General features: G+C 45.2%; 1 protein-coding gene across 4 annotated transcripts in view; it reads left to right on the forward strand.

The window, feature by feature from the left end:
* The first annotated feature begins 714 nt into the window (after positions 1-714).
* The window catches only part of SPEN (spen family transcriptional repressor), a 66,883-nt gene continuing 53,969 nt past the window's right edge, over positions 715-13,628 (forward strand). For 3 of the 4 annotated variants that reach the window (XM_082230845.1, XM_082230846.1, XM_082230848.1), the window contains exon 1: positions 715-974. In XM_082230845.1, coding sequence (XP_082086971.1) covers positions 892-974 — 83 coding nt within the window. In that variant the 5' untranslated portion in view covers positions 715-891. Of the gene's footprint in view, positions 975-2,636; positions 2,805-13,628 lie in introns of those variants that run through there. The other variant, XM_082230847.1, reaches the window with a different exon arrangement.

Raw genomic sequence — 13,628 nt, forward strand, 5'->3', positions numbered from 1 at the left:
TCGGAGGGGAAGACAACACCGGCGCCCCAGCCTGGAGGGCGCATGCGCAACAGCCTGAGAGCCTGAGACCGCGAGCGAAGCGGGGAGGCGAGCGTTGTGCGCCTGCGCGCTTCCCGCGGAGAAGGCGTATTGGGGACAGCGGGATTCTCTCACCCCTCCCCCACCCCACCTACCTACTCCTTTCCCGGCCTCCGAGAGCTCGCAGCGCTCGCCCCCCCCCGCTCCTCGTACAATACCCGAGAGCGCATGCGCGCGCTTCCTCCTCTTTTCTGCCTCTCTCTCACACAAGCCCCTTTTTCCTCTTCCTTACACACGCACACGCACACGCTGGTTCGCCGCGCGCCCAGCCGCCCAATGAGGAGCGAGCCTTGAAGCGCGAGGACCCGGGTTGGTGGCGGCCGGCGGCCGAGGGCGCATGTGCGCGCGCGGTGGTTGGGGGGTGAGACAGCGAGCAAGCGAGTGAACGGAGCGAGCGGGGGACGCCGCGGGGGCTGCTGCTGCTGCTACTGCTACTGCTACTGAGGAGAAATTGGGAAGAAGCGCCGCGGAGGGAGGAGGAGGAGCGGCGGCGGCGGCAGCGGTCCCACCACCAGCGACAGCCGCGAGGAGAAGCAGCAGCAGCAGGAGGCGGCGGGTGTCGGGAGGGCCCGGTGGGATGGTGCCCCCCACCGGAGCCGCGGAGGGAGGAGGCGGCGGCGGCGGCGAAAGAGGAGCAGCGGCGGCAGGCACAGGCCGAGTGCGGCGGCGGCGAAGAGCGGCGGGAAGAAGAGGAGGCTGCAGCTGCTTCTGCTTCTTCCCCCGCTCGCGGTGCTGAGGCGAGCCGAGCGGAGGGCGGCGGCGGCGGCGAGAGCAACGCCCGCCGCGGAGGAGCCCCCATCGCCTGGCAGCAGCATGGTCCGGGAGACCAGGCACCTCTGGGTGGGCAACTTGCCGGAGAACGTCCGCGAGGAGAAGATCATCGAGCACTTCAAGCGGTGAGTGGAGGAAGGGAGGGAGGGGTTGGTGGTGGAGGTAGAAGGACATCCCCGAAAGGGCAGGGGGAAGAAGTGGGGGGAGAGCAGGGGGTAAATAGAAGGCGGGTGGGGGAGGCAAAAGGAGGGGGAAAGAGGGTTCCTTGTTTCAGTCCAACGTAAGAGGAAAAGGTGCTTGTAGGGATCTTCCCGCTCCCCCACATAATTTCAACCAACGCGGGAGAGGAAGAGTGTATTTTACTTATTTGTTACATTTACGTATATACTGCCCTTCATCCGAAGGCCACAGGGTGGTTTACATTACATTTAGTTACATCCTGCCTAGCTGAAGATAAGCGCTCCAGCTGGGTTTACCTAGGTAGGCAGGTAGGGAGGGAGAGAGGGGTGGATGGGCTTACCACCACGAGTCAAAAAATATATATATATTAGATGAACACACTCCCCACCCTCGAATTCTCTGTATAAATAGGGGAAGAGAGATGCACTGGTGGGAAAGGAAAAATCCTTAACGTTTGAAAGGCAAGAGGCTGAGTGAGGGGAAGAGTCTAGACTATGAGCTCAGCCCCTAGATAAAAGTGGAAGAAGGGGATTCCAGACTTAAGGAAGTGGGGGGGGGGGAAATAGGAAACTGAGGCAAGACCTAACTTATAACAAGGGCAGTTGCTTCTGAGAGCGCATTGGGAGGTGAAGGCAGGGAACAGTGACTCCTCCAGATAATGAAGGGTTGTTGGTTTCAGGAGAGCATAAGCAAACAAGTGGGGGTGGGGTGGGAGGAAGAGTAGGGCAGCTGAATCTTCCATTTCACATCATTGAGGGAGAGAGGTTAGCAAAATGAGGGAAGGAGTACCATCCCCAGGGACATGGCAACTATGAGGAATCTTCAAGATGTCAAGAGAAGAACGAGGAAGGTGACTACTCTCACCCCACAACACATAAAGTGCCACTTCCAGGATTGAGGGGAGAACCTTTTCCTCTTGGAGTTGTGTGAAAGCAGAAGAGAAGGTGGGAGGGTTGTGGGGGAGAGAGAGATCAAATACCCCTAGTTTGGGAGGGGGTGCCTGCGGAGGCATGGATATAAATCAGGATGTGTTAGGAAGGGAAGGGAGTTTCATGGTTGTCCACATGGAAGGGAAAACCTAAGATTGGACCTGGAATTGAGTGCCTGATGAGAGAGCCCTTTCACAGGCCAAGCCACAGATGTGCCTGGGAAAACCTGTCTTGAGTATTATAGCAGCTGCTGCTTTTACTTGCCCCTACGGATCTGGTAGAATTGGAATACCTTGGATCCAAGAGAGAAGGAAGTTCAGGGGGGCTGGGATTAAGGATCCCCTCCTGCACTTGGAATCCTTGACAACCTAAAGGAAGGAACTTCAGAAAAGAAACTCCAGAGTCTTGAGGAAGAAGGATACTGCCAAGTGCCATCAGCATTGTGGATTGGATTTTTCTAAGGGCATTCTGGAATGGAAACAACTTTTACCTGAAGAGGCCTGCTAATTCCTCTCTTCCATATTTTTGTGCCAGCACTATCCACTGATGGAACTGTGGGTTTTTGTTTCTTGGGTTTTTTTTGGCTTTTCAGTGTATCATAAACACAACATGGATAAACTATTGCTGCTTTCAGGGGTGCACAAGTGTCAGTCTGAACTGTTTATTTATTGATTGATTTTGCTTGCTTGCCTCTTGAAACAATTTATGAATGAAATGTTTGGGACCTGGCAATTCAAGCACAACTTTGAGGGAGAAGAAGCTGAAATCCTGCTTGAACCCAACTTCCTTTGGTTTCCTTTGCGATGGAACAGTTTTCTGCCATGGCTAATTCTGAAGACCAAATTGGTATTGTTACTTTTTATATTTTTCTTGCTGCCTTAGGCCCAGTCAAACAAAAATAATATTTCCTTGCCTCTTATTCATCCAGCAACAGGTCATATTTGGCTTAATAATTATTAACTTAATAGCGCCAACATGTGTGTGTGTGTGTGTGTGAGAGAGAGAGAGAGAGAGAGAGAGAGAGATTTGTAAGCCTTCTTAGTAGTGGATGGATCCTAGGTGATATATGATTGCAGGAGTAAGCTCCATGTTCGCAACTCACTTCTGCTGTTACAGTGGAAGCCTGTTAATGGCATTGTGGAAGGAAACTGATAGGTAGAATTCTAGACAAGTGTTTTGGTCAGCTAAAATAGTTTCCAGTTTGAGACTCTGAAAGGGCTTGTAAATTTCCTTGTAATTTTCTTGCTAATGTTTAGCGTAGGAAAATTATGGAGTGAACCTAATGAGTCACCATGGGAAAAATAGACTTGGTCGCTACCTCATGGGGAACAAGCTTGGCTGGTGAAGCAGGGGGAGAAAGGAGAGTAGAACTCTGCCCTGCTTTATTAAAGGGAAGCTCTCTAGTTACTTGGCCTTCGCTTGTTCATCAGTGTTTTACGTATATTCTGAATTTGTCAGAGTTAACTCATTTTGCAACTTTTAAAGCAGATCATTTATCTCCCTCCTCCCTAGTATTGCAGTTTTGGGTGTGGGGAGGAAGACAGTGGCGTTACGTCCGATAAACTGGTATTTGTTCTTTCTTCAGTCATTAATTTTTCATTTGTTTTTGTGTTGGGGGTGAGGGAGGGGAAAGGTTTTAACAGTGCTCCTCTATACAAAATGCAACATGCATGGGAACAATGGTTCCTTTTATTTCTGCTTGGTTTCCCTATGCGTTGCTTGTTTCTTAGTGTCGGTTTCTGTGGCTGAGAGAGGAAGAGACACATCCAGGCAAACTGTGTGCTGCAGGATTTGCTGTGCCCAGCATCATGTCGCTTGACTTGTTCATTAGCAGCGCTGCCTGTTTCTAGAGACATTTTCCTGCGTTCTCCCCTGTTCATCTTCCATAGGTTGGGAGGGAGGAAATGTTCAGGGAAAGGACTCCCTTTCTGAAGTGGTGACTGGTGCAGTGCTTTGGCTGGTGTGAATGCCTTTCTAAAATGGCGGCCCAGTTTATGTAGGGAAGAACAGAGCTGATCTCGGGCTGCACACAGGGAGGTGGGGGAGTGCTAGGAGAGCAGCGTAAGGAGAGAATTTCTCCAGCTCCCTTGTTACAGTTGCCTGAGCTGCGGAGCTTCCTCCAAAACATGCAGAGGGAAAATATTTCGCAGAAAAGAGCAGTTGCTGCTGCAGCATTTGTGGTCACGAGGGACATCCCCTCCTTGCAAACGGTCTTCCCAGGTTTTGTAAAGGGCCAAATCTGTAAGAATAACCTTGTGCCAAGTGGCATGAAACACAGAATGGCAGACAAAGGATTAAGAAATTAATCTGAATGAATTAAAATCTAGGTATAAGAGGGGCATAATCCAGCCAGTCAGATCCTGGTAGCTGTTACATAAAACTGAAGCAGCTGCCTTATTTCCGATTAAGAAATGTTCAGTTGCCCTATTATTTATTATGCCTTACACTGGAAATACAGATAATCAGAGCTTAAAATGATATGTACAACTAGACCTGTCTGGTTTTTTTTAATAATGCTTGTTGCAGGGTAGTGATAGACTAGATTTTGGAGTGGTGATTTAAAAAAAAAGACATGATGGGTTTATGCACCAAGATTGCCAAAGAATTCCTCCAGTGAGAATTAAATCTGACTTTTCAGTGTCGTCTTCACCCTGTTTTCACAGAGCATTTTTAATGCTGGACAAAGTTGCCATGGTGCTGTTGCTTAGTGATGGTTCAGAAAAATGGAAGGATTTGAATTAAGTGGCTCTTTCATTTTTCTGAATGTGCCATCAGTTTAAATATAGGTCTTGAAATTTAGTGTGTGTATGTGCTTGGATTTCAGAATCAGATTTATTTGGCTGTTGCATTTGGAATTGGGGGTGGGTGGGAGCTGGTAAATACTAAGGTGCACATTCCAGAATTGATATGGCCAAATATGCAAAAGTGTTTTCCATCTGCTTCTAGCTACTTGGATTACTGAATCCTTTCACTATCAGATATCTGTTGAATTGAGTTTCGGTTGGCAGGAGGAGGCCATTGTGAGTACTGTACACTGACAATAGAGCAGCCCTTCCTTTGTATGTCCCTGGCTTGTGTGGGGGAAGGGCAGAACCCAGTTGCACAATAACTGCCTGGCTGTCTTGTGCAGGTATTGTCAACCCTTTCAGGCCCAGGACCCACTTTTAACCCAGCCATGCAACTGGGGACCCATTTATTATCCTTTTACCATAATTTGCATGATGGTAGTGCTCCTTTTATGACCCACCTTGGATCAGGCTGCGACCCACTAGTGAGTCCTGACCTGCCAGTTGAAGATCAGATCAGTGTGCTGGAGGATAGCTGTGTTTTGCATATATATTTGAAAGGCTGCTGATAGTGGTTGCCTATAGAATGAGTAAGGTTTAATTACAGGAGAGGACCTCTTTTAGTTTAGAGGGAAAAGAGCCTTTTTGGATTTAGCTGGGCTGTGCAAAGTTCCCACCCATCCCCCCAGTCTGAAAATAGGACAAAGAATATGCAGAGTCTGAGCAAGCAGTAATTATCCTTTAGCTGCAGAGGCAAAAAAACTACCTGATGTATTGCCGGACATAAATGGCAGGCATAGCCAAATACTAGCCTCTGTTAGCAGCAAAAGGTAAAAAAAGGTTAGCAGCACACCACTGTGAAATGTAGTCATTCTAGTTGGTATCAGTGATACATTCTCATTTCAGAAGAAAACACATTCAAGTTGTTCATTCCAGGGTTCTAAAAAAAATGTATTCTAAAAAAAGTACATTTAGGAATGACTCGTTAAAGAGGAAAAAAAATGTTTCCGAATGGGACTCCTAACTCTAAAACCTTATAAAGGGAATTGAGGAGAGAGGATGGGAAGTCTCAAGTAAACTTCCTTTTCCATAATGCCTTTATTAGGACCAAGCAAAATGTCATAAAGTTGTAAGCTTCTGAATTCTGTAAAATGAATCTGGATACATACCATTTTTATTAGTTTGTGTAAATTTGTGTTTTTGTATATTTGGGGCTGTTACAATACTATCCGAATAATGTTTTGCCTGTAATTTTGACAGTTCTTGTGATCCTTTTTTTTTTTGGAAAACTGCCCTGAGGTTTTGTTTGTGTCAAAGATACTATTTTATTCTTCTTATACATACAGTGCCCTTTATGTACACAGCACTTTACAGAGTTTTAGAAGGAAAAAACAGATCTTTTACCCCAAAGAACGTAGTCTAAAACATGACTGCTAGTAAGGGGGCTATGTGATAGGTATGGTGGAGGTGATATTGTAATTCTGGAAATACAGATATTTTCTTTTTTTTAAGTCTCTTTAAGTTGGTGCATACAGATTATACGTTGTATTTAAAACGGCATCTGAAACTGCTAAGGTACCTTCCTTTCATGGTTTCTGTTCAGGGCCTGAGGAGTTGATTAGTTGCAACTGAAAGTGTTTCGCTAGTGTAAATGCATCCAAATCATTTCAGTCATTGAAGTACTGAAGCAATTTCCCACTGCTGAAACAGAAGCATGGCAGCCTGCAAAGAGAAGGAGGCTAAATATAGTAACATTTTTCCTCTGCACAAATGCCAAATGTCCACGTTTCTCCATGATTAACTTGAGGAGAAAAATAAGAACCTTTGCTCTCAACTACTTCTGTTTTAAGTACATAAGATAATGTGTGTGTTTAGTCCATTAATAAAATGGTGACTGTTAAAGATGGGCGTCACAAACATAATGAGTGCTTCTCAAGAGCTTGTGCTGCTTCATGTTCACAAGATGCATGAAAAGTGACATTTGAGGTTTCCCATTTCATTTTACCCTTTTTAGGCCCTGAGTCTTATTGTGGGAGAAAAACACCAGTTTGGTATCCTTTAAGACCTGTTTTTCCTTAAGGCCTTTTTCTGTACATTCTTTATTTTTGGTGACTTCAAGTCGCATACTGTTCCCTCCTCCTTTCTACCAATGTGGTGCCCTCCGGTTGCTGTTGGACCACAGTTCCCATCATCCATGACGTGCTGGCAGAGGTGGGGGCGAGGGGGCTGATGGGAGTTGGAGTCCACAACATTTGGAGGGCACCATGTTGTCTACCTTTGCACTAATGCACATAAGCAGCGCAAGCTGCGTGCCTTCTGGCATTTTCATCCCCCACAGACAGGAGTATGTACAGCTGGATGCTAGCTGTCTAGTCTCTCTGTTCACTGTTCTGCCTCTGCATGACTAATGAAAGCCTAAACACGCTTCCAAGGCTGTACCGATTGAAAAGGCTGGATCTGGATCTTGTACATGGCTCCCTAAGTAAACTACCACCTTCATTTAAATTTTGCAGCTGCGTGGTGTTGCGTACCCTGTTTTGCAAGTGACTTGACAGAAGGAGGATTTGGTGCAGAGAGGGAATGAGTCATTGGGAAGGATGTAGCAGAGAAAGTAGGCTTTCCTTCTGAAGACGGACAGAGATCCCCATGAGAATAACTGCAATTGTAATTGGCAAAGTTTGGTTTGCTGCCTTAATGCTATTGTGTTTTGAATTCTACCCACACCCTCATTGTTATCTTTTGGAGGAAGAGGAGCAGAGTGTTCCAGGTTCTAGGTAGCTTTGGGATCATTGCTATGCTATGGCTGACAGAATTGTTCTGCTCTCTGCCACTTCATGATGTGTAGGATTCCTCAGATCTACATGCTTGTTACACAGCTTGAGGCTGCTGGTGCGTTTCCCCGGAGAAATCCTTGGATGCTTCCTTCCTGCCAGCCCACTGGACATGAAATGAGTGTTTGAACAGGAGGGGCAGCCTCACATCGTCTGATTCAGCTGTGGATTTTTGGATAGCCTTGAGCAAGCCTCATGCCCGTAAAGTGGGGGCAGCCTTGAAATTTCCTTTGGGGAGCAGTTCTTTGCATTCTGTGACAGTGTTCTATAAATAACATTTCAAAACGCATAAAAGCCACAAAGCAGCCAAACCTCTAGAAAGTTTGTGTCAACGGGTGAAACTTCATGGGCTGTATTTTTCTTAAACTTCCCACATAGCTGCTTTGTTTCTTGTTCTAGAAGAGCCTGCTTCTAAATAGTCATGATACCATAAAAGCGATACCATGTCTGACATTCCGCAATGTGATCTGCACCCTGTTTTGCAAGTGGCTTGGCTATTTGAGAAAGGTACGCACTGAAGCACATAACCTTCCCAAAGTCAGCCTTGAATTCTGATCCCAAAACTGATTACGCAGACGCAAGCCCTGCTGCATTAAATGGGACTTGATTCCTAGTAATTGTGCTAGGATTTCAGCCTTTTGTATTCTACAAATTTCTAATTAACCCAAGTGAGCTCCAGGAATCTTAGCTGACTTTTGTGAAACTGGACATGTCTGATAAGGAGGTAATTAAATGAGCTGAGAGAGAAGGCAATCATTATAATCTCTAGCTGTAAACTATCTCCTTGTCTGCCAGATGTAAAACTTCTAGGAAGGCTGAAATTCTTTCAGGGGCAAGAAATATGATGCTGAGTTCATAATATCTCTGTTGCGGTTGGTTGTATGCAGTAAAGCTTTAGACAAAGGTCACTTGTGTTGCAAGATGGGCTCATGGGTTCCTTGTCGCAAAGCCTGAAGTCTTTGAACTATAGAAGTAAATGTTCTTATTCCGCAAACATTTTTGTGTTTTTGGCGTGGGAGGGGAGTGGTGGTCATACTCTCACTCAGTGTGACTAAACTTGACGAACTAAGTTGACTGCTAATTACATGCATTAATGATCTGTTGGCTTCATTTTTACAAATGAATAGATAAAGAAAGGGTTGTGTATCTGTTTACTTGAGATACTGAAGGGCAGTGGTGTAGGCTAGTCATTACTAATGGCATATGTGCATGTATGTCCCACTGTGGCCTCTAGTTAAGCTAGTGTTGCATCATGTTTTGGTGCATCAAATTGTATCCTGAAACTGGAAGCATGACTAGTACTTGTAGACGGTCTTACTTAGATCCCTGTTGGATAGTGTGTATGAGAGATAATACGCCTGCCTAGCATGGAGAGGAATCCCTCAGGTTGCATACTTCCTTGGTTAACCTTTTTTTTTTTGGGGGGGGGATGCCAACAGTGGGCATGGCAAAGACCAAAGTAGGTAGAGATACTGAGCACAGACATGCAACATACACATTCACTCTCCCTGCTTAACAGTTAGGCTTGGAAAAAGCATTTGAGCCTTTATGGGAGCCCAGTTATGTGATCTTCCTGGAGATTACAGCTGGGAGGCTTGACCTTTCTTTAGCTGCATTCTCCATCCCTCCCCCCAGAAGAAACCCCAACAACTACTCTTGGAAAAAACATTCTGTTTGAGCCACTAGACAGATTTCCCCCAAGCTTAATTGTGGTGGGGGTGAAAAGGGGACACTGGGGGCTGGGTAGGGAGGCCCCATGGGCTGCATCCATACCACTGACTTATACACACACATTCCCAGAGCACTTCTTGAAAGGTTTCTTTAATTTATTTTTAAAACTAATATTCCACCCTTCGTCATAAGACTCCACGGTGAGGTACAATAATAAATGCATAGAATAAACATTAATAAAACAACACTTGTAAAATGGAGTTGTTCTTGAGATTAAGGCATCCCTCCTAGTGTATTAAAGGCTGGGTACCCTATTTTATTAATGGTTGTTGGTTTATATTTTGCTATATATTGCCTTGGCTCTTAAAAAGTGGTATGGAAAACTAACATGATCATATGTTCCTTATCTGATGCAAGGAATTTATTTCATTCTCTTCCCCCACCCCCCACCCTACTGTGTTGTTCTTCAGTGAGCTTGGGTCCCAGTTCCAGGAGCTGTAAGCCTCTTACAGCAACACTCGCCAAGGAAAACAAGGTTGAAGGTGCAGTCCAGTCCAAACAAACCAGGGTCAGACACCTGGAATCAGTTCAGGTGCAAAGCATGATGCAGAGGCTATGCCAGGCAGCAGTCCGAGGTCAATACCTCAGAGAGTCCAGGCAAAGTGCAGCACAACAAGGAGGGGACATGAGGCTTGGAAACAAGGAACCAGTGATATGGGAAGTTACTTGCAACTCGGAGGCTCAAGAGGCAGACTTTGTGTACTCAGACCTCCTAGACCACACCCTAACCACAGTTACTGGTGGTGAAGGAGTTTCAGGGATTACTTGCTCATGAGGATGCCCTTGACTCATGAGGCTCTGTGGACTTTGGGTCCACAGAGTATGCTCTGTTGTCAGTCTGGCCCAGAACTGGACCTTTTGGTGCCAGCAGATGCAGGGAGCGGGGCTCCCGCCTTCTCCTTTGATCCTCAACACTGATTCTGGGGGACACTGCCTGATCCCCAAGGGCCTTGGCTTGTGGGAAATCTGGTTTGTCCTTCAAAGACAGCACTTAGTGTCTGCTATTGGGTCAGGACTAGTCTTGACATACTGCCTCCAATCTCTTGGCTTATATGGGGAAGTCATTGCAATTTGACTCCTTCATAATTGCTCCCATGGTACTAGCTCCGAGTTAGAACTATGCAGAGGCAGTGTTAGAAACTGAAATATGAAATATTATGTTTGTTTTTCACATGGTTTAGTCCTTCCCTCTAATATTCTTCAGAGGGGCTCTTCTCCAGTTTTCAAAGAGTAGTTGGAAGTGGGAAGGCAGGAAAAAGGTCCTCCTTTCCTTCCACTCTGCAGTTTTAATCTGAAATCTTAGGCTTACTGAAATTTTACTGCACCCAGAGCTCAGAAACTGCTTGCCCTAATGAAATTCCCTGTCACAAAATGCGCCTAGAACAATGGGAGTTTTGAACACTGTGCAGAGGTCATGGGGGCCTTGCTTCTGTCAAACCACAGATGTAGGAAGTATGTTGCCTTAATGGTGGCAAGCTATGTTATGTTTTGTAGAAAGGGAAACTTTTTTAAAAAAGCAAAAGTGCTGAGTATCAAAACATTTGAAAATTAAACCTAGTAAGTTGGTCATGTCCATTAATTTCCATGGGTCTGTTCTTAGTAGGACTAATGTTCAATACAACCATATAAGGTTGCAAGTTGATTCACTTGTGAAACATTTTCCAAAGCAACAGAAGCTGTTTTGACATGTGTTGTGGTACCCTGAGACTTTCATTGTGGTCTGTGGACAGCAGCCTTGAGCAAGTGCAGCCCCACAAGTGGTAACGGTCTTTGGTTTCGCCATCAGTCTGAAGAAACACAATTTTTTAAGGAAAGCAAAAGAGAATCTCTAAAACCAGTAGGTGGGGTGATCTCCCTTTTGGCTAACTTTCCCCATGTTAGGGAATTCTCTTCACTTGGGAACAGGACATCTCTGATGAGGCTGTGCCAAGATGGCCTTTAGGACACTTGAGTGACATCAACCTGACTGTGAGCTACATTCAGGTAGATATGGCTGGGCTGTCTTTTGGCTGATGCATTTGATGGTTCCTGCTCCTCCCTCTTGATTTTCAGAACACCTCTTTTCTGTTTGTGTAAGTCTCCTTAGCCTCATGTTACAATGGGAAAACACAGGACTCTGACCTATTTGCTTCTCCCTATACCAGTGCAAGACTTATGCAGTCCCAACTGGTGCCATGACATGTTCAGAAACGAACTCTCGTTCTCCGTGGCGGGAAGTCTCGTGTCAAAATGATTGCTAGGCTCATGCCTTGCCTTTAGTCTTGTAGTGCTTGAACTGCACACCTATGACCTGGGAGAGCTGGATTTGAATCCCCACCCAGCCATAAAGCTCACTGAGTGACCATCTCTTAGCCTGACCTGCCTCAGAGGTTTGCTGTGAGAATGAAGTAGAGAGGAAGAGAACCATGAGATCATTGGAAGATAAAGGTGCTGTATAAACCAACCAACCAATATTTCCCCCACTCTGAATTGATGCATTGGCAAACTAATCAAAAACCTCAGTCTTGCATACTTGCACCTTCACTGTCTCCCCTCCCCTTAAAAAATATATATGCCTGTGCTCTTTCGCTTCATGGGAGGTGTGGGGTGTGTGTGTTTTAATTCCAAACTGGTGCACTGATGATCCTTGAGGGTGGGTGGGTTGTATACTGCATTTGAAAATAGCTGTCATCTGCCATTCTTTCGAGGATAGACTGGAATGATGCACAGTCTGAAATTCTGTCAGCAGCTTGAAAACTGGCACTGGCCACCCAGATCTGTGGATGCCAGGAAGAGCTGCTGTGTGCTCCTTATGTGTCTGTGGTGAAAGCCAAAATGCACTGGCAGCTTAGAGCTGCAACCAGTTCAATTTAATGCCACTGAAGACTTCTTTGGAACTGGGCTTTCTTGTTTTTTCAAAGGCATGCCACCTCCAGCTAGTTATCCCTTGATGTGAGGGAAAATGTGAAGTGTTTAATCCGGCTAGAGGGTGAGAGCTATATGGAATGGCCTTTTTATTTTTATTTTTTTTTGCAACACCTCCCTTTTAGGTTAACCAAACATGCCCTGGATGTTGAGGGCATTGAACTTAAGCATAGTTTTTGAAAGAAGGATGCACACTGTCCCGGAGAACAGTTCTGAGGATGGCCAAGTGCCATTTCCTTTACAGTAATGCTTTTTTGCTATATGTTCAGCATTTATCGCAGTGCGGTCAGTGTGATAAAACTAGCCGCTTGCTACATGCCTGTGACAACAACTGCTTAGCAACTAACTGTAACATGAAACAAGTGTTTGATGTTTTGATGGAGCTTATAGTGAAGAAGTAGGTACTGTTACTCTTTGCCTGGAAGACCTTCAGCATGCCTAACTCCTCTGGATTTATCATCTTAACTGTGTAAATTTTATGTGATATAGAATTTTCTCTTGAGCTAGGGCAGATCCACACCAAACATTTAAAACAGATCCAACATACATTTCAAGCACACAACTTCCTCAAAAGAATTATGTAGTTTTCACCATACAGACCTACAGTTCTTTGTACCCATAACAAACTACAGTTCCTGGTATTCCTTGGGGAAAGCCATGTGCTTTAAATGTATGGTATGGAGCTGCCCGTACTTGCCTGAAATTAACATAGATAATTACTAGGACTCCAGTAAATATGGAGGAAAGAGCTTGCAACTTCCTTACCTATTTTTATAGACATATACAAGCAGACTAATGGGAAATGGTAACAGGGAACATAAGATTATTGCCCTGCTCTGTGCATGCCATTAAATCAGTGTATCTGTAGGTGTTCCAGGTCTGCAATACCTATAATTTGTTTGGGCATTGGTTTTTTTTTTAATGCGTGTGTTGCTAACCAGCTTATCTGCCCATGGGATATTGTTTGTGTGTGTGTGTGGAGATAGAGATTTTAATTGAATAGAATATATGCATTCACATTGTTAGTAGTGCTGTTGACCTCACTTGGTTGGGCTGTGTTTGCATGAACAAAGATGAGCAATATGAACACACCTATAGTGCTTAGCAAGAGCCTGTAGTACCTGTACATGTGTCTACGCACCCTCCTCCAATTCCGTGATAGATTTGAGCAAAGCTGGTGTTTGTCTAAAGAAGAGTGACTTGTAAAAATGTGAATGGCAGGTTCTGGAATCTCCCCCCCACAACTGCCACATTTAGAACACTTTCTTTTTGGTTAAACACACATTGCAGCAGTTGTGAATATGGTTTTCTCCTAATCAGTGTTGTTAATTAAGCCAATTTCTGCCTTGAGCCCTTGGAATCTGTTGCCAGCAAATAAACAGCAGCAGTTTAGTTCTGCTTTCAGTAGCTTGGGAGAA

This window comes from Podarcis vaucheri (assembly GCF_965113315.1).
Source record: "Podarcis vaucheri genome assembly, chromosome: 7".
NCBI lineage: Eukaryota > Metazoa > Chordata > Lepidosauria > Squamata > Lacertidae > Podarcis > Podarcis vaucheri.